The sequence below is a fragment of the Marmota flaviventris genome, chromosome 2, assembly GCF_047511675.1.
Source record: "Marmota flaviventris isolate mMarFla1 chromosome 2, mMarFla1.hap1, whole genome shotgun sequence".
NCBI lineage: Eukaryota > Metazoa > Chordata > Mammalia > Rodentia > Sciuridae > Marmota > Marmota flaviventris.
Window position 1 is genome coordinate 159327672 of NC_092499.1, and position 25195 is coordinate 159352866.

At 42.1% G+C, this 25195-nt stretch overlaps 1 protein-coding gene across 1 annotated transcript in view; it reads right to left on the reverse strand.

Annotated features, from left to right (window-relative positions):
* Positions 1-25195, reverse strand: part of Slc24a3 (solute carrier family 24 member 3) — a 538383-nt gene that overhangs the window by 19284 nt on the left and 493904 nt on the right. Inside the window, exons 10-15 of the mRNA XM_027922464.2 lie at positions 21194-21327; positions 18961-19121; positions 18032-18302; positions 9495-9661; positions 5967-6081; positions 3994-4106 (exon numbers count right to left, since the gene is read on the reverse strand). Coding sequence (XP_027778265.2) covers positions 3994-4106; positions 5967-6081; positions 9495-9661; positions 18032-18302; positions 18961-19121; positions 21194-21327 — 961 coding nt within the window. The remainder of the gene's footprint in view (positions 1-3993; positions 4107-5966; positions 6082-9494; positions 9662-18031; positions 18303-18960; positions 19122-21193; positions 21328-25195) is intronic.

Genomic DNA, 25195 nt, shown 5'->3' on the forward strand with positions numbered 1-25195 from the left:
GGTTCCCAGGTGGCACAGTTGGGAGGTCCTCTAGATCTTTAGGAGGCAGGTCTATATGAGAGGTCCTTAGGACACTGGGAGTATATCTTTGACGGGAATTAAGGGAACCCAACCCCTTCTTCTCCATTTTCTGCTTCCTGGCTCAAGAGCTGTGTGACTTGGTCCATATCATATTCCCATCATGATGTGCCATCCTTACCAGTAACCCAAAGCAGTGGAGTCACTCAATCTTGGACAGAAAACTGCAGAACTTTTTAAGTTAGTTGCCTTAGGTATTTCATTATAGTAATGCAAGGCTAATACCATGGATCTTAAGGACCTTGGAAGGATTCTCATTTTCTGCTCCTACTTGTTCATCTCTCACTGGAAGGTCAATATGGCAAAATTTTACTATTAAGGGATTGTTTTTTCTGAATTATTTAGAGTATAGTTTCTTTTCTTCTTTTTGTTCCTTTTTTTTTAGCACTTTCTTCTCTTCCTCAACAGAGGAGACCAGAAGTAGTTGAAATTCAGATAGATATGATTTTTACTTCTTTACAACTTTAATGAGGTAAGTGAGAAAGTGAAACAAATAGAAGAATAAATCAACAAACCAGGTGGGTTATAGTTGAACTTATTAGATTCATATATGTAGTACTCAACTGGGTTAAGGGGCATCTTTATTGGTTTCCTTGCCAAGTAAAATCAGGCAATGACAGAGGGTTACTAAATATTTTTCAAAGTAGTTAGGTCACCTTAACTGCAGGGTTTCTGTTCAGAGGAGGGTAAGCAGGTTTGAGGCCAGAGTTGAACTGCTTGATAAGAAGGAAAGACTGAATGATGGAATCAGTAAACTCTTTGTCCTGGGTTGGAAGTGTCTCTCCAATTCATGAAAAGTAAACTGCAAATGCAGTGGAAGTTCTCATTATGGCTTCTGTTGTGTTTGACACATATCACGGCTCAAGAATGTTCCTGCCATGCACTGTGTGCCATAAGGAAGACAGATATAGAAAAGCCTCAGTGTTCATCTCATGAAGTTTCCTGTGGTCAGAATATGCCGGAACTGTGTAGCTGCCCCCAACCCTCAGAAATGAAATTTGACAAATTAAATTGTAAGGATTATCATTTTGTAAAACAATATTCTACATACAATTCCAACTCTTGGAAAATTGTCTAAAAGAAATAACAAAATGTAGATATATTTTATGTGCAAAATTTTTACAGATCTCTGAAATCTATCTATTGATATATAAAGATGTCTGAGACATTTATAACAGTGAAAATCTTGATGTAATGTAAATGTCTAAGAACTACGGCATGATTAAGTAAATTCTTGAATATTCATATGCTGGAATAATAGGCCAACTTTGAAAAAGAAGTTTCTAATCACATTTAAAGGAAAACATGTTTGATTTAATATGTATAAAAAGCGGTGTACACTATGTATAATATAATCTCAGTCATATAATACAATTTAGAAAGAGAAAATATGCTGAAATAAGAATAGTTATCTCTGGGTTATTCTATGGATATTTTTTATTTAATGTGGAGCTATATGGTCCAATAGGTAGCCTTAAGCTACACGTGACTACATAAACTTAAAGTAATTAAAATTAAGTAAAATTTTAAAATTCACTTCTTCACTTGCAACAACTACATATCATGTGCTTACAAGTCACATGTAGCTGATGCTCCTGCATTAGCCAGTACATTTAGAGAGAGCATTTCCATAATTATAGAGAGATACTGGGCAGGTGCTGCTCCAGAGTTTTCTATAAATCACATGAGCTATTTTTATAATCAGATAAAAAGAAGACCAAAGAAAAGGTTTACATTAGCTAGTTGTAGATATCTCTTTAGCATTGGCAAAACAGAACCAAAGTGACTTGTATTAAGAAAGAGATACATGCCAACCTTAATGAGATAGTTTCAACACAACCAATCAATAATATTGTTTGAAGCTTGAGCACAATAAAGTGAAAGAGGGGTGTTTCACGTGTGACCCAGGAAAAGGAGCTCAAAGAGCCAGGATTGGTCAATGTGCCCTGCATGTATGGGACAGAGGAGGCAGCTCAACCTGAGAGTTCTCATGGCAGAGATAAGCCCTCCAATATGGGTGGACACAGCTCTAAGTAAAAGGTTATACAGCAGATTCCTCTTCTTTGGATTTCACTCTCAACCACATGAGTCAAACTAGAGAGATTTCTAATGTTCACTGCCATCTGCATATCTTTCCCTTCCTGGACACACAGCTCAACTAATGACCTGGATCCCTTCTTGCACTTAGGTGGGTACAGGTGACTTCTATGGTCAATGGCATGAAGATAGACAGGACATAAACCACTTCTAATGCTCATCAAAAAATGCAGTGTATAATTTTCCATGCCCTTGCTTTCTCTATGCTTTCTTCTGTGTGGCCAAAGAAAGACGCCAAGATGGTAGAACCAAATGATAGAATAAACCTTCATCTCTTAGTTTCTCCTTGCAAGAGTCCATGGAAGCTGCCAAAAGGGGAACACTAGCAGTAAAAATTGAATAAGAAATAAAACTTTGTTGAGCTATTTTCGTGCAATTTTGGAGTTATCTGTAAAACAGTAGCTAGCAATACTATTCTAACAAATGAAATAATAATTTGGCTTTCTATGTGGAAGGTGTCAACACAGCAGAATTAGTTACTTAATCCTTATGTGCCTATGGGGGTGCCTTGGTCAATCCTTGAGAATGTGTCCCTTGGAATGTTGCTGAATGATGATGTTGTTTTGTACATGGAAGCACTGGGGCATGCTGTCCCAGGTTGCCAGAATTGTTTAGCAAGCTTGATGATGTATACCTGGTGTCTGTGTTGGGGCTTGGAGATTCAGTTATCACAGCTATTCTTATAGCAGAAATGTATCTACATGACCAGTCTCAGATTCCACTGGACTTTCCTGGGTGGAGACATCTGACAAGTGAACCTGTAGTTCATGGCGAGGGTGAATTGTGAGACTCAGGAGGGGAGGAATTGGAAGCTTGCACCTGACTTCTCTGGGCTTATGATGCATTACATTTCCCTGTTGCTTTCACTCCATATCCTTTGCTGTAATACATCATAGCCATGCCTATAACCTGTTATTGATTCCTGTGAGTGTTCCTGGTAAAACTTTGAATATGAGGATAGTCGTGGGTCCCTCAAAATACAATCCACATAAACGTTTTCTTCAGCAATAAAGAACAAATCACCCCAAATTAGCATGCTTTATACCTGGTATTTATGTGTCTTACTATCATCTGACATTGTAGCTTATGCATTAAATTCTTCTGAATTTGGTTGATGCGAGTCAGTTCATAAGAGCCTGACTGACAACAGTTTCAGTCTTTGCCTGCAGAATTTAGGAGTGTCATTTGGAATCCCATGACCACCCAATGGAGGACACCCTTTCAGTGACCAACCTGAATGACATCTCTTTAGTGCTTCCCTTACATGCATCATATAACATGTGATAAGATGAAGTAAATGCAAATAAACAGAGTAGTGGTTGGTGAATTATGAGCCAGGGATCAAATCTGACCCACCCACTGGTTTTGCATAGCAGCCCATGACTTAAGAATGCTTTCTACATTTTTAAATAGTTGAAAACAAAATCAAAACAAATATATAAATAGATAAAATAAAAACTTAAATTCTAATTTTTGTAAATAAAGTTGTATTGAAATAGCCACAGTTTCTATGAATGCTTTCCTGATACATGGGCAGAGTTACTAGCTATGACAGAGACTGTCTGGCCCACAAACCTGAAATAATTACTACTTTGCTCTTGGAAGAAAAAGTTTGCTAACCTCTGATTTAGAGACCTGAATGTCACCATAAGCCTGAATTTGGGAGGACTTTGACAAAGAGAATTTTTTTCCTCTCAACATTGCTATTTCTACATTTTATTTTTCCATGAGAAAAAGTCTCAGTGGCCAAGACAACTAAAAAGAGAGTCCATGTAGTTTTGCATTTAAGAAAAACATAAAGAGAAAACAACCACTTACATAAGATCCATAATCCACAGCTAGTGTTTGCAGAGCCCAGGGAAGACCCAGGCCAATCAGGATGTCAAACACATTGCTCCCAATGGAGTTGGACACAGCCATGTCCCCCATCCCTGCAAGGATAAGAGGTTGCTCAAGTGAGAGAAGAGATCTCAGGCATTATGGTTTAGATTTGGAATACCCCCTAAAAGCTCATGTGTTAAAAGCATGGTCCCCAATGCAACAAAGTTAAGAAGGGTGCTTTTTAGGCAACAATTGGATCATGAGGCCTCTGATTTCATCATTAATTCAATTGCTGAGGGATTAATCTATTGAAAGCTTAATGAGCTACTGAGAGGTGAGACCTAGTTAGAGAAAGCAGGTCACTGGAGGTGTGCCCTGGAAGGGTTTATCTTGTCTTTAGCTCCTCTCTCTCTCTCTCCTTCCTGGTTGCCATGAGCTGAGAAACTTTCCCTTCCGCCATGTTGTTCTGCCTCACCTCAGGTCCAGAGTAATGGAGCCATCAGACCATGAACTGAATCCTCTGAAAGTATGAGCCAAAATAAGTATTCCTCCTCTATTTTATCCTTGTCTGGTAATTTGGTTACAGCATCAAAAAGCTGGCTAACACACCAGGAGAGGGTAAGGGCCCCATATGGGACTCTCCCAAGTCTTTGGTGTGACCGAAAGCCAGTAGTTTTGCTGGTTCATTATTTGATTCTCTCCCAGGCCATCACTGATATCAAGACCTGTGCAGATTTTAAAACACAGGGACACATATTCTATCAATCTGTTGACCTTCACTTCAAATGCAATCACTGAGTCAATGTAAGTGATGCAAAAAAATAAAATATGTTTCCAAAAATTCTGGAGGTTTTGAGCCATCCTTCTAGAAAGGAATAAACTCAGCAGTCTACAAAGTGGTTCCTGAACTCGCCAACTTACATGTTTCAGTATTATCTCTTACGGTTCTACACTGTGTTCAGTTATTCTGAGTAATTAAGTATTATAAAAATAATGAAATTTGTAGAATTTCATGAGCACTTCTGTGCTATGTTTTGTAATTGCACAATGCATGTGTTAAAATAAATGCCTTCAAGCATAAATCAGGAATATAAATGAGAGTGGGTGCTGGGAAGGTCATGGCCATTCAGAAATGCTCTTCTGGGGCAGGGATGCAGCTAAGTGGTTGAGCATTTTCATAATGTGCAAGGTGTGGGGTCCAACCCCAAGCACATTGTTGGGGGGCAAGGGAAGAGTGTCCATCTGGGGAGGTGAACTGTGAGCTTAGTTTTGGAATAAAGGGTCTGTCATATGCTGAAAACTGACCTCAGCTAATTGTCACTTTGAGGAATGTTGCATGTGGATAAACCTTAGTATGGGGGTCTGTCCTCTCTAAGTCTACTTTCTTTATTCTTCAAATGGGAGTACAATTGTCCCTACCTCATAAAATTGTTTAAATTCATAAGACAATGCACATAAAATGCCTTCTTAGTAGAGGTTAAGGTTTTTTTTTTTTAAGGTACTGGGGATTGAACCCAGGGGTGCTTTACCACTGAGTCATGTCTCTAGTCTTTTTTTTTTTTTAAATTTTGAGATAGGGTCTTGCTAAGTTGCTGAAGGTCTTGCTAAGTTTCTGAGCCTGGCCTCAAACTTGAGATGTGCCTGCCTCAGTCTCCCAAGTCTCTGGAACTACAGACATGTGCTACCAGCCTGGCTTTTAGTACTATTTTTATAATAAAAGGAGAGTAATACAACCAGAATGATCTGTGGATGCTACCCAGGAAAACATCTCTGCCTTCCTTAAGGGGGTAGAACCTTCTGGCTCTTTTTCCTGTCCTTTTGGTCTCAGGTAGCCTTTAGGCCAACTTGGCATTGAGGTCGCTCATAACTCCTTCCAGGTGGAATTTGCTGCTCTCTTAATTGGCATGCATACTCCTGCTCTGAGGTTGGGAGGCCTTCCTTCCTATCCCTGCTGCCCTTGGTGGTCCCACCTTGTCTGGCCACAATGAGGCTGGCCATGCAGTCGGGCACACTGGTTCCGGCAGCCAGGAAGGTGATCCCCATGATGACGTCAGGAATCCCCAGAGTGTAGCCGATAATTGTGACCTGGAAGAAGCAGGAAAAAGCCATGAATTAAGGGCCACCATGAGCCCAACTTGTCCCTGGTTCCTCTGAGCAAGACTCGGAAAGCTGTCCAACCTGGGCGGTCTCTTTGGAGGGCAATGCCCACCCTCTTTATCAACTCAGGGGACAATGAACATTATTAGATAGATGAGACCAGAACTTCAGATCATGAGATGGTGCAATTACAGAATCCAGACTTTCCAATGAAAAGTTGGCCTTTCTTTTTACTCCTTTCAGGTGACACAAGCAATTTGAGAGAGGGAAACCCAAATTTCTGGGAAAAGACAATGTTGGGATAGAATATTTGAACTCAAGATGGTCCAGGAAAATCCAGAATGAATGGCTTCCGGGCTGTGGTAGAAATTCAAGTATCCACATCAGCAATACAGTGGGAATTCATGAGAGCTGGAAGAGGCTAAATTTCTAACCTTCCAGTCTTGTTGGAAAAGCCATAAGCAGCCTTTCCTTTCCTCACTTCCTCGGCACTTGGTCATAAGGTCATTGTCCTTGTCAACATCATTAAGTCCTGGGCCAAGCCATGTTCAAGGGTTTTAACTTCTTTAACTCTCACAACAACTCAATGGAGTGAATGTTATGTGATTCCCATTCTTCAGTTGAAGAAACTGAGGCCTCAGGAGTAACTGCAGAGGGGATAGTGCTGCTAGTAAGTGCAAAGGGGATTCTGACCCAGGAGGTTGACTCCTTTGCTCAGGCAGCACTCCTGTTCACACAGGAGGGATTTTACCAAAGGGTCAGAATTTGGTTCCAGCCTGAGAGGTTGTTTCCATTATGCAAATGAGCACCTTGTAGTCCTCTAATTTCCTGATGGGGAAACTGAGATAAAAGCAGTGGGTAAGAGAGATGATGAAGGAGCCCAGTGGTGATGGACAGGTAAGTAGAAAAAGAGACAAGTTCCCTGTCCTAGGGAAACTACTAAGAAGTTTCAGGATGCCACCTGATCTTCCTTACTTTCTATAAAATTGCAAAAAAAAAAAAAAAAAAAAAAAAAAAAGCAAACCACATGTTGCAAGGAGCGCATTCTTCTCTCAATTCCTCCTGGGCCAGCCACTGAAAGAGACACCTATGTAGGAAAACCTGACTTCACTTCAAAGGCTCCTTCCCTGTGAAAAGGTTTGGGAGATATGAGTTAAATCTGTTGAGAGGCTTGGCTGGCCCCTTTCAAACCAGAGAATGCTCCTCATTTCCGTTCAGTCCAGAATTTATCCTGCGGTGGCCTCGAGGCTTTCTGACTTCCAGTCTCCAGGGAGGAAAGGGAGCTGCTGAAACACACATTTCTGTTTTGTTGCTCTGAGAAGCCTTTGTCAAATGCAGTTATGAGCATCCTGGCCAAACCTTGTTTTTCCTTACTAACCCTGTGCTGGGTCCCTGTAGGAATGTGGTCTGGCTCAGCTCGGAGTGGCCTTCTGTACTTTTGCTGTTATTATATTTGTGGTTGAATCTGGAGTTTGGGGGAACCAGTTACCCAGAAGGCCCAGCCCAAGTCTCTTGCTTCCCCTTGTTTCTTTTTCTCACCCTGAGAGAAAAGAGGGCTTATTAGAACCTTCACTAGAGGGAAGGCAGCAAACAGAGGGAGGGTGATCCCAGATTAGTCCGTGGGCTGGTTAGTGGACTCCCTAGAAAACCACCGAGCACTTTGAGATCACGGACAGCAGCCACTGTGCCCCAAATCCAGTCAGAGGGGGCATTCGGTGACTCTGTGCAGTGAAAATGTTAATAAACATGGGATAAGTAGAACTCTCTGGTTATAAGATTTTAGTTAAAAGGGTTCTTAGTGTCTATGATGTTGAGGCAAAGGATAGGTATGACTTCATTGTGTCAGGCTGTTATGGTTTGGCTGGAGGCGTCCCCCACTAATCTCCTGTGTTAATGTAGGAATATTCAGAGACAAAGTGACTGGATTGTGAGAGCTGTAAATTAATCAGTCCATCCTAGCTTGAATGACTGGGTGGTAACTCTAGGCAGCTGGCTGGAGGAGGTGGTTCGCCAGGGGTGAGTCCTGGAACGGTACATCTTCCCTGTGTCTTCTTCCTTCCTTCCTCTCTCTCTGCTTCCTGACCTTGCCATGAGCTAAGCAGCTTTCCTCCTCTGGGCTCTTCCACCATAATGTGCTGGGTCACCTTAGGCCCAGGGCAATAGTGTCAGCCATCTATGGACTGAGACCTCTGAAACCATGAGCCCCAAATAACTTTCCCTCTTCTGAGTGGTTCTTGTCAGGTATTTTGGTGATGAAAAAAGTTGACTAAAACCCACACTTACAAATTTGCCTTCAAAATAACCTTTTTGAAACTTGTTTTTACCGTTTGAGTTTAATTCGCCTAAATTTATGTAACACTTTTGTCCAATGCTCAAGCAAGGTTAATTTGGATTTACATAAATTTGTCATGGCTTTAATTTCTGTGCAACTCCAATTTTGATCAATTAGGCTTGCTCTCCCATTTAAAAGTGTAGTCAAAAGTGAGCAATACATTCTGGATATTTGGGTTTCTGTCTTTTGAAAGCAGGAATTGAACCCAGGGACACTGAACTACTGAGCCACATCATCACTCCTTTCTTATATTTTATTTTGAGACAGGGTCTCTCTAAGTTGCTTAGAGGCTTGCTAAGTTGCTGAGGCTGCCTTTGAAATTGTGATCCTCCTGCCTCAGCCTCCTGATCTGCTGTGATTACAGATATGTACCCTATGTCTGGGTTTCTTAAAAGACTTTGAGGCAGAACTCTTTTGAGTCATAGCCTCATAATGCATGCTAATCACAGAGTCATTATTTTAGTCTCAGAATGACCTTATTGTCTGTTTGAAGAAACTAAGATCAGGGTTAATGGGGGAAGGTTCAGATTGAGCATCCATTCCCAATTCTTTCATATTTGCTCCATATGCTTTGCCTGTGACTCTGTTGCTTTTCCATCAAAGTAGATGGCGTATATTTTCCCAACTCCATTGACCATTGGGCTTGGCCAATGGAATATTGGTAGACACATGGTAAGGTAAGTCAGTCCCTAGTGAAGATCTTAGGAGGCATCTAGTGTTTCCGTATGCCTTCTAGTATTCCGATGATATACCAAGACTGCAACATTCCCCCAGGTAGCCAGTGATCCAAAGAAAATGAACAACTACAGACTTAAGCTGCTGGATAAATCATAATCAGTCCCAGCTAAGATCAATCAAATCACTGTCAAACTGAAGATGTCTTAAGCAGAATGCATGCTTGTGATTCTAAACCACAGGTTTAGGGATAGTTTGTTACACAGCTCATTATAGCAATAGCAGGTTGATACAATTATGGGAATGAAAACCCCAATCCTTATTCACCTTCAGACCAATTTACTTTTCGTTCTAAAGAGATCTAGCAATGTCATGGTGTCCCTTATAGACTCACCATCCACACCATCATGTAGGAGAAGGCTGCAATCCATAACGTGGAAGAAGCAAATGTCACCATAAACCACTTTTCCCAGCGGGGCTTGTTGCAATTGGGGACAGTGAAGTATAAGACGAAACTCAGTGGCCAGGTAAATGCCCATTTCACTGTTTCCAGTTTGCCAGCTGGAAAAACGAAAAAAAGGAAAACACAAATGGGTTAGCTTCTTTGTTCTGCAGTCCCAGTACTGGCTTTCCCCAGTCCTAACCCTCGTTGTATTGCTCTTTACCTAAAACTTTACCCCAGTGGCTTTCCATCACCAGCAATGCCTGACACACAAAGCCGAACAGAATTTAAAAACAGTCACCCACTGGCCACCTGCTAGTTAGATTTCGGAAGTGACAGGGTGAGTCCCATCTGAGTGATACCAGGCTGGCAGGATGGCTGGACACATGAGCCAGGTAGGAAAAGACGAGGAAGGTACCCAGGACACACAAGGGGTGGAGTGTGTGTGTAGGAGTGTGCAGTGTGGGCTGGGGAGAGACCACCAGTGCGTGCCTGTTCTCCATGTGGTTCGGTAACTCAATTTTTTCAAATTATGAAGTGTCCGCAGAGACAACACCATCTGGTGGAATCTCTCAACATTTGTATCCCAAGCTGATGAGGGTTTGTAAATGAATAGCTGCTTTTCGGTTCAGTAACTACTTGTTGGTAGGGACAGATGATGGATCTCCCAGAGGTGATCTACTTCTGCCATCTCTGTGCTGAGTGCTTTGAGTATCCGAGGCACCGGGTGTGCTTATTCAGGTGACTGTAATGCCATGAGTTCCTCGTATAATCTCTCCTTTGAAAAATTTGATATCGTCTCAATAAATTTATCCATATTACATTCCTGCTGAAATATGAATTCAACTCTGGAAGAAATATGTATACATCTACATAAATGCAAGAAAGAAATTTATACATCTACATAACTCTCTACTTCAGTGGAGATATGAAACATAGCTGTCTTCCAGAAAGTTCTCTGTGCCTCTTTCTAATCAATCCTCACCCTTACCACCAAGATTAGTCTTTCCTGTTCTCAAACTTCAAGATGCACTAAATCATCTAATATGTTTATGTGTTACCTTCTTGTATTCAACATGTTTTTTTTTTTGAGATTCTTTCATGTATCACGAAGTCTTTCTTTTACTTGCTGTGTAGTATTCTATCCTGTAAATATATTATAATTTGATTATCCATTCTCCGGTGGATGGGTATTTGGGTTGTTGCCAGTTTTGGGGATATTATAACTAAAGTGGCTAGGAACCTCTTTCCACAAGCCTTTTCATGGGCACAGTTGCCTTTCTCTTGGATGAAGACCTAGGGGGGAAATTGCTGAGTTGTGAGGTGGATATTTACTTTTTAAGAAACTTCCAAACAAAAAGTTTTCCAAAATGATTGAATTACTTTATATTCCCACCAGAGTTAAGGAGGTAATATTTATGATACTATTTGAACAATGATTAAAAGTTATTTATTTATTTATTTATTGGTACTGGAATTGAACCCAGGGATTCTCTACCATTGAGCTACATCCCTACATCCCCAGTTCTTTTTACTTTTTAATTTTCAGACAGGGTCTCAATAAGTTGCCCAGGCTGGCCTCAAACTTCTGCTCTTCCTTCCTCAGCCTCCCCAGTTGGTGGGGTTATAGGCATATACTGTTGCAGTTGGCAATAAAAGGTTTAATAAAATTTCTCTCTCTCTCTCTCTTTTTTTTTTTTTTTTTTTTTTTTACAGTGTTGGAGATTGAGGGCTGGGGATGTGGCTCAAGCGGTAGCACGCTCGCCTGGCATGCGTGTGGCCCGGGTTCGATCCTCAGCACCACATACAAAGAAAGATGTTGTGTCCGCCAAAAACTAAAAAATAAATGTTAAAAAAAGTGTTGGAGATTGAAGGCAGAGCCTTGTGTATACTAGGCATGTGCTCGATCATCCATATCCCCAGCTCCATTTCATATTTTTAAACCAATATCCAGGCCTATTTCACATTATCTCTCACTAGCCTTTGAATAGTTTCTTACAACTGCGTAGAAAGGTGACTTAACAACATCGCGGGCATCCCCAGCCTCCTTCTGATGGCCGAGGCAGAACGGCCTCTAGGGGTCAGTTTGCCTCCCTCATCAGACAGCACTACATCCAGACTCACTTTTTGGCCTTGGAGCTGAGTTATTTATTATTTAAATCCCCTGGTTTTCTGGTCTCTGACATGTGGACATAGTAACACCGAGCTCACCATGATGCTGGGAGAATTAAATCATGTGATTCTGGTTCAGGGGCTGAGACAAGAGAATTTTTCAAGCTGCTTTCAAATCCTGAGTCATTCTTGATCCTTTCCTTTCTTTTACCCCATGGCCAGCCTGGCAACCAGCCTAGGGTATTCCGTCATCCCCACGACCTTCCCTTGGGCCAGGTTGCTTACCTGTGGCCTGGCTAAACACCTGGCTTCCTAAGGGAACTTCCTAGTCCAATACCTGTTTGCCACTTGGAGTCAGAGGGAAAGTTCAGAAAGCAAATTGTTCTAGAAATTTCCCCTGGCTTCAATTACCCACAGAGTAAATCTACACCTCCCTACTGAGGAATATAAGGCTTTGTCTGATTTGGCCCCTGCAAACAGGTTTCCCTACTTATGCGCTCCCTCTCTTTGGTTTTCTTTCAGTCCTCAGATACTCCAAGCCCTCTTCTGCCTCAGGGCCTTTGCACTTGTGTTTCCCTTTGCCTGGATCTTCTTGTGGCTGAGTATGCTCTGATGTGCAGCTCACCTTACCACTCAAAACCTGCCACCAGACCCCCTTCAGGTAACCCAAAATAAATAAGACCCTCACCATTCCCTTCCTATTTTCCACCACCCACTTGGAGGATCTCCATCATAGTAAATGTTTCCTATAGGAAATTACCCGATTTATTTGTTTCTTCATTCATTTCCAGATTCCCCCAAAGGACAATATAAACTCTACGAGAAAGGAGTCTTCTCTAAATTGTTAATTGGTTTATTTTGAAAGCCATGAACAGTGTAGAGCATATCACAAGCTCAATGAACATTAATAGTAATAATATTGCTATGAACAACCTAATTAGACAGAGCAAAGGAAACTATTTGTTTTGGAGAATCTAAGGGTATCTCATTAACAAGAACAGATTAAAGAAAGGAGGAAAAAAAGCTAAGAAGGGAGAGGTTTATTTTCCCATCAACCAATATGTATCTTGTTAGATTTAAATCTTGGAGATGGTCAAGCAGAAGATGAGATCTCTGAGACCAGGTGCACTGGATTTTACAAAGACAGAAGCAGTTATGAGAGCTGTCTCGTGAGTGGCTTTCAAATGCTGCAGAATCCAGAATGAAACCACATCTTTGGATCCCAAAAGCATTTGGAAATTCTGCAGTTTCCTAAATCCTGCAATGGAGAGCTGAGGCATCTACGCACAGATAGCTCTTAGGATCCCCTTCTTGGCCTCCCATGTGGCTGGTGTCCTTGCAAGAAAAGAACTTTGGTTTGGTTTAAAATGTAAACCCAATCAAAGATCACAAAGAAACTGATGAGTACGAAGAGAACTGACCTCAATTATGTTCCTTAATAGTTTTCAGAAAATAATGAAAAAAAAGAACAAAGAAATCAGAGCTTGGAAACTGATATTAATTAGGTAAAATTGCAAGCAGGATGCGTTAGTGCGAGTGAGTTCTTGAGTTTTTTCCCCTCAGCTGCTTTCAAATATTTTGACCCACACAAAGAGGACGTTGTCTCTGGAACTCACAGTTTACTGATAGTAAAACGATACAGATGCTTTCTTTACAAGGATAGCTTTTTTGCAATGACAACCTTAAAGGTAGAAATTCTGTACTATCTGAGATATGCCTTGAAGCGTATATAACAAATGTGACTCCTTGAGCAAACCAGTGGTGTGGAAAGGTGCTTCTTAAATGCTTTTGAGGAGGAGGGAAGGCCAAACAGGAGTGTCCACATTTTAGCTCATCTTAATGTCCATTTCTGAATAAGGGGGTAAAAATAGTTTCTTCTCCTCTTTGAATCATCAGTATTTCTGAACATTATTTCATCTTTTGTTCCATTACCCTTTGGTCCACATAGAGCCCCCAAGGAAGAGATTTATATGTTCACTTGGCAAATATTAATTGAATGCCCTCTATGTCACTTGGTGCCAGGCACTGCTCCAGGCACTGGGGACAAAGCACCGAATTAGGAAAACAAAATTCCCTTCCACAGAGCTGACGTGCTGGTGTTTATGTGATTTCACGAAAGTCAGCCGGCAGCAGGGAGACGAAGCAAGGAAAGTGAATTATAGTGTTCAGTAAAGAACCTGGCTTTAAGGAGTAAAGGGACTTGTTTCTAACATATACACTTATTCTGACTGTAACAGACAATAAAAATTGGGTACTAAAATGGAAAGTATAGAAAAAAATCTACCTACACATTTCTATCTGCCAATGTAAGACTCTCTTCACAAGGTAAGCCCCTTCACTCAGGAAATAAGAATATGTGTATATGTATAAGTATGTACACATACCATATATAGGTGTATCTGGTATATATATGTATATTATATGCATAAAGCCTATATATACAGTATGTGCATTTATAAACATATGGCACATGAATACCTTTATCTGTTTCATATATATACAGTATAATATATTATATGTATGAAATATGCATGTAAATTGTTCTATGGATATATGCCAATCATATATTGTATTCTCTATATGCATATATAATCTATTCATATATGTATTCCTATGTACACATATATGCATATACACTATATGCATGTCATACACATTTATATTTACATACTCCCAAATAACTACTTGCTTGTTAATTACCCATATTATAGTCTTGGAGAGAAGCCAGCACTGTAGCTGGGTGGCCCATGCCACCTAGAAGGATTACCATGGAAGGACAAATTTCCTCCTGGAGTAGATGGACCTTTTTTAGGTCAAAAGAACTAAGCTCAAGAGGTTCCCTGGACTGACTCTCCCCTGCATGTTGATGCCCTCTGCTGGCCTGAGGCATGCTCTGGCCTTCTTACCACTGAGCCACTCACTGCCTGCCTGCCTACCCCAGGGAAGAACCCTTGGGCAGCCCCATTGTCTTAAAATGGAGCTCCTGAGTCCAGGTGTGGGGTTTCTCAGGAGCTGGAGGAGAGGAACCGAAGTCACAAGGTAAGCCCCTTCATTTCAGAGACAGATCCCGGCTCTGATTTAGGATATCCTGTCCTAGGAGAGTCATGAAGTTCACTGTGTCTCACTAGGTCCCCGTTTTCTTGCTACTCCAAGTGTGGCCCACAGACCAGCAGTATTGCCACCAACTGGGGCGCTCCTTAGAAATCCAGATTCTCAGGCATTGCTCCAGACTACCTGAATTAGGGTCTGCAACTTACCAAGGATGCCCACCTGAGAAGAACTGGTGAGAACTTGGATGCCTGGCATGAGGTTTCTACTCCCCAGTCACAGGGCCATTTGGAGAGTGAAAGGGACACCTGCAGTCAGGTCTCCTAATGCACAAGGCACCGGAAACAGGTGGCTGAAGGCCCAAGACCTCTGTCATCTGCCACATAATCACAGAGATACAGAGGGGCAGTGAACAGGAGGTTCAAGTGCCGTCATGTGTTACATAATGATGTTTTGGCCAATGATGAACTACATACATGGTGGTGATCCATAAGATGATATGATCTAATTATGTCGTAGCCATCTTAGTTTGCATGAGTACACTCTTTGATGTTTGCACAATAATGAAACCACCCAAAGATATGGTTCCCAGCATGAATCTCTTTTGTTAGGTGATGCATGACTGTACCTTGGAACGCCATAAGTACATCTGGAATAACTCCAGCCAGCACAGAAATATGGAAAATATGATGGGAGGGGGACTTTGTCCCCCCCAAGTAATGAGGCCCAGGCATGGGAGCCTGACTGTCTCACTTCCCATGGGTATCTCTCACTGTTTGCCAGGAGGGTGCATGTCAGGGTTCTGGGCTTCCCCAGTGCCAACACAGTGCTTGGCCACTTACAGATTTTTCAATTGGTGCTACTGTTTCTTTAATCAGTGAAAAAGTTTAGCAAAATAAGCATTTTTTTGAGCTCGATTATGGTCAGTTAGTGATGGCCTCTGGACATTAGGATGTGGAAGGCAGAATTTGTGACTTGAGGCCTCAGCTACTGGACCCTCATCCTCAGAACCTGTGGGTAGATGAACTGTAGTCAGATGACAGTGCTGTGTTCATATGGCACAGCTGACCTTCAGGTAGAGGGACTAGACAGTAGCCTGATCTAATCACACCTGCCCTCAAAAGCAGAAGGGGAAGCCAGAGCGGTTGGAAATGTGAGGACTGCTACACGCAGTTGAAGATGGAGGAGTTGTGGAAGGGGGACTCACAGGGCCTCTGGGAGCAGTCAGCAGGCCCAACTGTGTAGCCACAGGAACAAAATCCTGCCACTAACAGGAACACATGTGCCTGGGAGTGATCCTCTCCAGGGACTCTGAAAACACAGCCTGTCCACACCTTGACATGGCCTTGTGAGGCTCTGAGATCCCAGCTATACTTCTGACCTATAGAACCATGAGCTGACCAAGGGGTGCTGTTTTAAGCTGATAAATTTGCAGTAATTTGTTATACACCAATAGGAAGCAAAAATTAAGGCATGCAAGGGGGGAATGAAGTGTTTGCTTACTCACTCTTTAAGATGATTCAGGTCTGGTTGGGAAGAAGGTTGCCAAGAAACAGATCCAAAGGTAGCAAATGGACTAAGAGCCAGTGTAGTAGCTCCCCTTATCCATAGGGACTGTTCCAAGACCCCAGTGGATGCCTGAAACTCTGGGTAGTGCCACCCCCAATGTATACTGTTTTTTCCTATGCATTCACACACCTACAATAAGGCTCAATTTATAAATTATGCACAGTGATTAATAGCAGTGCCTAATAATAAAATATAATATTTATAACAATATACTGCAATAAAATTGCTAACATCACTGCGCTTGCAGTTCAGGATCCTTATTATGTAAAATAAGAATGACTTGAACATAAGCACTGTGATACCAAGATAGTCACAGTGGCTATTACGTGGCTAATGGGGGGGTAGTGTATACAGCATGGATATATTGGACACAGGGATGATCACGTCATGGGTAAGGTAAAGCAGGATGATGTGAAATTTCATCATGTTACTCAGAATGGTATTCGATTTCAAACTTATGAAACACTTGTTTCTTTGACTTTCCAATTTAATATTTTTAGTCTGTGGCTAATCATGGTTGACCACAGTTGACATTGGGTGACTGAAACCACAGAAAGGAAAACCACAGATAAGGGGGAAACTACTGTATACTTTTTTTTTTCCTATTAAGATAACCTACTAACAAGCAGTAATTTAACTTTGGCTGCATAGTTAGGGAATTTAGCTGGAGGACAGGCATCAAGATGGATATTTTCTAATTAGTTTTGGTAAGCTCTTAACAAAGCTGCTATCTTAGGACCCCTTACTAACAGGACTGGTCTGTTTTACTTCTGTGCCCTGGCTACAGAGGAACATACAGCATAGCAAGACCTTGCATCTGAAGACAACACAGGATTCTCACACTTGTCACCCATGTTTTGCCACTAAATGGGTTTTTGATTGGATCAATCAGCTCATCTTCAGAAAGCCCTCATGCAAATAAAAAAACATCCTGGAGAAGTAGCACACATTAAGTCTCATACACTTGACAGTGAGTGTGAATTGGACTAGTATACTCTTTGCTGAAATAGTCAGAAGCTTCTAGAAGATTTACCAAAGTAGCGGTATGCTTTGAGTTTGGTCTACCAGTTCTGCTAATAGGTAGGGTATGGGAAAAGGTTGCTGGAATGTTCACATTCAGCAGTCAGAGAAGGACACAGCCTGGTGAGGTCCTGAAAGCATTTATAGGCTTTGTCTCTCCTGTTTCAAGGTCAGAGAGTCTTTGGCCAGCTCACTGAGTAAGGACATGCATACCAGCTTTTTCCCAGGTTTGCAACTCTTATGACTCCCCCTGTGCAGAAATCTGGTCACAGGAATGAGGGACCTGATTAGGGGTAAGGGACAGGAAGTGAGAACAAAGGGAACTGGGTATGCACACAGTGGACCTTGGTAGGACAGTTCTAACCAACTGTAATGGGATGGGTGGAGGGGATCAAAGGGCCTCTGCCCTGAGCACAGGCTGCTTTGCCAACATTGACCATGTGTCTTTACTGTTTAGCACCAACAGGCCTTGCAGAGTAGCAAAGAGAGAATTTCCACCCACCAAATGCACTTAGTCAAAGAACTCAAATTTCAGCCCCTGATTATGTGCCACTATCTCGGCCAGTTCTGAACCATCTAAAACAGAGTCCTGCCCACTCTAGAAACTTCAGATAAATATTTTTATGTTCACATAGAGACTTTTCTTTGAATTGCATAGTAAAAAGATCATCCAAGTCAAGGGTATCCACTCAGTGGTCTCAAAAGAGCTCCCCACCCAGCCTAGACGCAGGACCTCTTACAGGGGGGATCGAAGGGTGTGTAGGGTCCTTCTTCCTCCTCCTCCTCCTCTTCTTCCTCCTCATCATTCTCGTTGTTTTCGTTGTCCTCATTCTCATTCTCTGTCTCATTGCCAGCCTCGGCAACACCATCGTCCCTTCGAGTCCCATTCGCGCCCCTGTCTGGGGCACTGCTGGGCCCTGTTCCGTTCTCCACGGTGTGCTTAATTGGGATTTTAATGGCCACCTCAGACTCCCCATTGGCATAAGCTCTGCTGTTTATCAGTCTTTGTCTCTGGAAAGAAAGTGACACATTTTCCATGGTCAGAGGGATTGCAAGTAACTTACACCCAGAACACAACTTATGGGGTATTCCTTCAGGCCCCAACGAGGAGATGTTTGCAGAAGACTCTGGAGTATTAAGAGATTCCTCAAAATAATAATAGATTCAGACAACCTCCTTCTCAGAGGAAATATTAACACTGTATGACTCAAGGGAACTCTGTGCACTGTGGTGTTATCTTTCTTCTCTGGGTTGCCATATTCCCTTGTGAGAAAGCCACACAACTCTGTTTGGACTAGTGTTATCAATAAGGCTGCTTACTACAGAGAAAGGAAAATTAGATCAGAGACTTTGGATTATGTAGCATTTACTTCTGTGTGAATTTACATCAAGGGGCTTTACCAGAATGAAGAATAAAAGAAAAAGGTAGGAAGAGAGAGATAGGCAAGTGTTTCTATACAACTGGGAGCTAGATGATGTCTTTCAACAGGTGGGGGAAGAGCGAGGACCAGGATACACTGCTGACCAGAGGGCAGAGATGCTGGGAAAGGGCTGAGGGATATTACTGTGGTAGACCTTGGTTAAATCCCTTCTTTCACATTAGGGAACTTTCCTTCCCTCAGTGTCCCACCCCTGTCCAGTGGTATGTGCGTGGTGCTTTCCCAGATACCTCATTGATCAGCATTCGACTAGCCATGGAGAGCCGAGTCTTGGGGGGAAAGTGGCTTGTGATCATGATTCGAAGGCCCGCCTCAGAGAAAGACAGCTGGTGCGGGTAGGCTGACAGCAACTCATCCACCATGATCACTGACGCTTTGCGGTGGAAATTGGCTAGGGAAACGACAAAATGAAATAGCACCGAGGCCAGGAGCAGGAAAGAGGCATTCATTAATTCTTCATCCCCTTCTCCTCTGTTCCTTTCTCCCTCACTTGTTTACTTGTTTGCTCCCATCCATCCACCCACCTACCTTCCATCCATCCATCCATCCACCCACCTACCTACCTTCCATTTATCCATCCATCCACCCATTCACATACCTTCTACCACCCACCCACTTTCTACGTCTTTATCCTTATTCCTTCTTTCTATCCCTTGCCCCTTCCTTCCCCTTCCTCCATTTCATGCATCCAGGGAAGTTTGCAGTAAGTTAAATTTGAAGAAGAGTCAAAATTTCCTTTCCATGGGGCTTATTTTTTTAAAAAAAATATTTTTAGTTGTAGATGGACACAATACCTTTATTTTGATTATTTATTTATTTATTTATTTATTTATTTATGTGGTGTTGGAGATTGAACCCAGTGCCTCGCACATGGTAGGCAAGTGCTCTACCCACTGAGCCATGACCCCAGCCCCTCCATGGGTCTAATTAAAAGCTCACTTGAAATGACTTGAAACAAATCAAGTGTCAATCATCACTATGGTAAGAAAAAATGATAACATAAGATAATTCCTTCCTGTCCTCAAAGGATTCTTTTCCTACCACTTAGATGTGGGGTACCAGAAACATCCCAATAATCTTTAGTAATCCTGTCTAACCTTCAAGTCACAGTGACATTTATATTGAGCTATTAAGTGCTGAATACTGACTTTAGGGCCCAGGGAGGTCATGATGAGGAACTGTACACCTCCTGAGCCCAGCCCATGAGCAGAGCTGATTGTGGGGCATGGGCTATGGGGGAGCTGTCTATTGCAGGGAACTGATATTCAGAGTGGGGCAGGTACAGGTCCTGTAGAGTGATTTGGTGGGAGGCCTGAAAAAAAAAATCTTCTGCTGAGGCCCAGCCGCTCTGGCTGAATGAGCAACAGATGCACATGGCTCATGGGGGCCTGCCTCAGCCTCTCAGTACTGGCTGCTGTTTTCCAGGCTACCAAACCATGAGATGATCTCTGGAAACACTGATTCACTTTAGGTAGCTCTCTGCAGTCCCCTAGGATATTACTTTTATGGATGTAAACTACCCAGCAGAGAAGAAACTAAATAATAACCTTGCATGGAATGGTACTAAATAACACTTAAGCTTTGATTGTTAAACATACTTATAATCATTCAAAAATATACTGAATGTTTTATTTTCAAAACTTCAGTAATTACCCAGAGTCAGAGATATATTTGAAAATAACCTAATATTTTCTAATTTCTTTTTTTTTGCTTTTATTCCTGCCAAGCAACCATATGGGACATATTTCAAGGGATTTTTTTTAAAAATTTAAATGAAAAATGAAACATAGTTCAGGAAAATTAATTGACAATTTTCTGTGTTTCTTCATGAAAAAAATATAATTTATCAGAGTTCACCACATTGTTTCCCTTCGTATATCAACTGCTTTGTGGGAATAGATTGAATATAAGAATTACTCTGAAAAGAAAAGTTATTTTCCTTTGGCAATTTGGAAACTGAGTTAATGTGACCTGAAAGTGAATCTGAATAGATGTAGTAATGTACTAAGAACAGCAGTCATGTATGGAGCCTGGCACTGAACTCATTTATATACTTGCTCAGCTTTCCTCATTACAAAAATAATTTCCATTTACCAGAAGAAAAGAGTGAGGCTCAGAGAGATTAAGTAACTGGCTTCATGGTCACATGGCCCAAATAGGATAGAACCAATACCTCGACATCTTTGGTCTTCTCTCACTGGCCATCTTGTCCTCATTTCCCTGTATCACCTCCACAGGAAATGTGTTCCCTAAGGCTCTCCATGGGGCTTGGTGAGTTGGCTCATGGCCAAGTATGAGACAGTCCTGTGATGCCACCAAAGGTCAGGTGGGAGGACTCAAATTGCTGTTTCCTGTCCTCTCTCTTGGAACAGTGCTCCCTCAAGGACAGCCAGGACATGCCCCCTGGGTGTGGCTAGGAGAGAGGGCAGAGGGGCTTCTTGGGCACCTGGATCTGCTGCTTACCTTTCTTAAGTAGCACCACAGTTGCGTCGCAATTGCTGCTGTCGTCAATTTCGGCATTGTTGGCCAACCCATTGACCATGTTCCCAGCACCTTTTGTCCTCCTTTCGAAGCACTGATGTATGCAGGCATTATATCTGAGCAAAAGAGTAAATGGAAGCTGTCCATCAGCCTTGACCACTCCTCCCATTCCCCAGTGTTCCCTAAGTGCTCTCTGAGCTCCCATGTAGATGCTTCCGTCCAATGCCTCTGGTTATGATTGTTCTTATTTCTTCCCCCATTTCCCCTCAGAATATGAAGCTTGTTTCCCGTCTCAGATGAAAGATGTACTGCAAGTGAAAGTCAAATCTCCATCATACAGATCAACAATGGCACTCTGCTTTCTTTACCACCTCTTCAAAGTCATTGGTAAGAACTCTGGGATGGAGCTCCCTTACCTGGTGTGTAATGGAAGGACTGTGATAAGGCCCAGAGGACAGTCAGTGTCTACTTCCCTCTGGCCATGTCTCCAGGGCTTTTGCTTCATGGGAGAAGGTGAAGGGGTCCTGCCCCTACTGTCACCTAATGGCTGGACATCAGGGTCTATGTGTTACAGGTTGGATGGCTATCTGAGTGTCTGTGTTTAGTTTCCTGTGGCTACAGGTTTTATCCTGTGACTCTATTACTATTGTGCAATGAGATACTGGCTTTATGAAAAAATTCAGGGCTATACAATTCTCCAGAATGATGGAGTGAAAAATTGTGCAGTGTTTCTTGCATGCTCCAGCAGACCTGTGTTGGAAGGAAAGAGGTCTATATAAGCTCCCAGGAAGCTTTTGGCAGGTAAATGTTCTGGTCCCTCGATCTTGTGTATTAGAGGATTACCATAGAGTAATCCTACAAAGTTCATGAAAACTTATAAGCAAAATGTATAAGCAAAGTTGGGCAGGGTTTCCAGAGATCTTTGAGTCACTACTGCTCTTTCCCTGTCTCAAAGATCTAAAGGCTCCATGGACTATTGGCCATGGAACAACCCACTGAGGAGTCTCACCTAGCTTGACCTCTGGCCTCACATAGGGACAGCAGCCAAGCGTAGCAACTCTAAATGGCCAGCTGGCAGACCCCTCAACCTGTTTCCCCTCCTATTCACATCCCTTTTGTTGCTATAGACAGACATTAGGTCCTCTGGAGTCACTTGTACCTGGTTCTTCAATCTATGCCCCTTGGGAGTGGGTTGCCTATGGGAACCTGACAGTCATCAGGGTAAAGACAGAGGGGCCCTCTGTGGCTGGGCCTCCTCTTCCATGAGCCCATTCCTGCAGTCCCCAGTGGTTGTTCCTACATTGCATGAGAAGAACAGAAAACTGGTCACAAGTGATGGATGTTGGCTGTGTAAATAGAAGTGAACAGCCAATCCTGGAAGACTCTCGAAGTTCAGAAGAGATGGGGTCCAGAGTTAGAACATCAGTGTTTAACAATCCTCACTAAGTAACCAATCTAGATAGTGGGCATCACAAACAGAAGCAACATTGATGTGCCTCCTGATGGAGGAACTCCCCATTGACTTGGGACATAATTTGTCTTGAATTGGATCAAACACTGACATACAGGAAACACAGAGGCCAAATGAACAGATTACACTAAACCACAAGATGTAATTATCAATTTCTAAACCATGGCAATCTCTGCAGATCAAACAACCAAACTTTGTCAAAGAAAAAATCACAAGGAAATTCGCGCACACGGGCACACACACACACACACAAACACACACACACAAGGGAGAGTTTATATAGATGAAGAGAGATCTAAAACATGGTACAACCAATTATAATGAGTAGAATTCATTTGGATTCTGATTTAAAAAATGTTTATGATATTTATGAGACTAAATGAAAACTGTAAATCATGACATTTATGAGACCATTGGAAATTTGAACACTGATTGGATATTTTATGATATTAAGAAATGAGCACTGATTTTAGGTATGATAATAATACTATGGCTATGTTAAAAAATAAGTCCTTCTAGAAAAATATACTAAAAGTGTTTTTGGACCATGGGGTTTCAAAGTTATGTGGAGGGGAGGTGGGAAACACACAGTGTGGGTAGGGGATTGTTGGGTCAGTGGTGAACACTTGGAATTTGTCTTACAATTCTGTTGACTTTTGTGTACATTCAACATTCTCTTTACTGAAAAGATTTCCTCACCTTCTGGATTTGACCAGAATGCCCTACAACAGGGAGATAGACAAGGCTTCTGCCGTCTTGACTCAGAAATCACTGTCCCCATATAAATACTGACTTGCATGAGTATTTTAAAGTATAACTGCATGTCATGCATTTATCAAGGTTTGGATAACAGAATAGCAAAACCATACAATGAGGGCTTTCTTGAAACCAGATATCGGGTTAATAACTGAGCTGCCACACTCCATCCTTATTAAAAAAAAAAAAACAAAAAACCTATGAGGTAGGAACTATTATTCCTGCTTTGCAGAAGGGAAAACTGAGATTCAAAATAACAGAATAGCTAATGACTGAAAAGGGTGAGGCCTGCTGCCAGGGCTGCATGTGAAGCACTTGTTCTCACCCACCAGAACATTCTGCCTCATTGGGGAACGCATCCCAAAGCAGTGTACAATATGTACTGAAAGAATCCTTGCCAAGGCCACGTATGACACATTTCCCCTTAAGATTTCTACCTATCCGGCCAATCCCAAATTGCTTTTGGACCTTCAGATACAATGTATAAAGTCATTTTAAAAAGCCGTCTACCCAGGAGGCAGCTTTATTTCTTTTATTACAGTTGCTCTGTTTTATATTTTTAATTGAATGTTTTAAATTTTGTGCTTGCACCCTGAAGCTATTTTATTGCGAAGCATGCAATTTTATAAATCAGATTTTATAAAACCCAATGATTAAAGTCTCTGATTGCAGAGGGGGATGGCTAAAGAGCAGAGTTTTCATTTTAGAACTCGGGACCAGAATTTATGCAGAAAATTCCACGAGCACGGTAGCTTCCATTGGCTCTTTTATTTGTATCCTGCTGGAATGGAACAGCTGGAATGTTGGCAAAGCTGAAGCCTCAGCAGAAACACACCTCGTTAGCTTCCGCATTTGCTATGATTTGGGGGAGAGGAAAGGATGAGTTTGCTTAAAGGTCTGCATGCCCAGGCAACAGCACATGGGCTTTTATAATGGCTCAGAAAAGGAATCCAGTGCCCTTGGAAGTCATTTGAGCAAAAATTGTTAACCTCCCTTCCCTTATTAGAACCACTGTGTACTTGAGGCCCACCTCATTCTGGAAAGTCCCTAGTGAATACATGATGGGACATACTTTCATCAAAATTCAGATTCAAGTCCAAGGTCAATGTTGGGTATCCAGCAGACATCCTATGGATTCTTCCTAAATAAATGGCAAATTTCTCTTCTCAAAAGGGAAAAAGAGAATACTTGAGTCTTTGAGAACTCAAACTTAGAGCTCCGAAAAGTTTTCTTTTTTTAGAAGGTGATTAAATAGAGAACACTGAAGGAGTCTGCACGTGTTGTTTGAGGCCTCTCCACTGCGCCATCGATTCCCTGCGTGGTTTTGTTACTTGAGGTAAACAGGAGTAAAATGGTGGTTCCCATCTTTAAAGCCTTCTCCTTTGGAGACTAGAAACTCTGGAAAGCCTTTGGGCCAACTCTGGAAGATGTTTAGTTCTATGGTGTGTGACTTTTGGTTTCTTCTTCAGTTGCCTCCTGGTAACTCCACACAAGGATATGTTGGAGTGAGGTCCTACTCTAGAAATCTCATATTCAGTCAGGAAACTTAGATATTGGGTCCACATTGGCCATTAGACAGTCCTTCTGGCAAAAGTTGGATGCCATATTGCGATGGGGAGCAGAGTACTTACAGACTGACCTGAACATCACCCAGGCTAGTTTCTACATTGAGGTTGCTGTGATGTTTGCTGTGGCCATACTGGTTTCTCCTAACAGATCTCTGTCACTGGTGGCCAGAATTAACTTTTGCCAGGCCT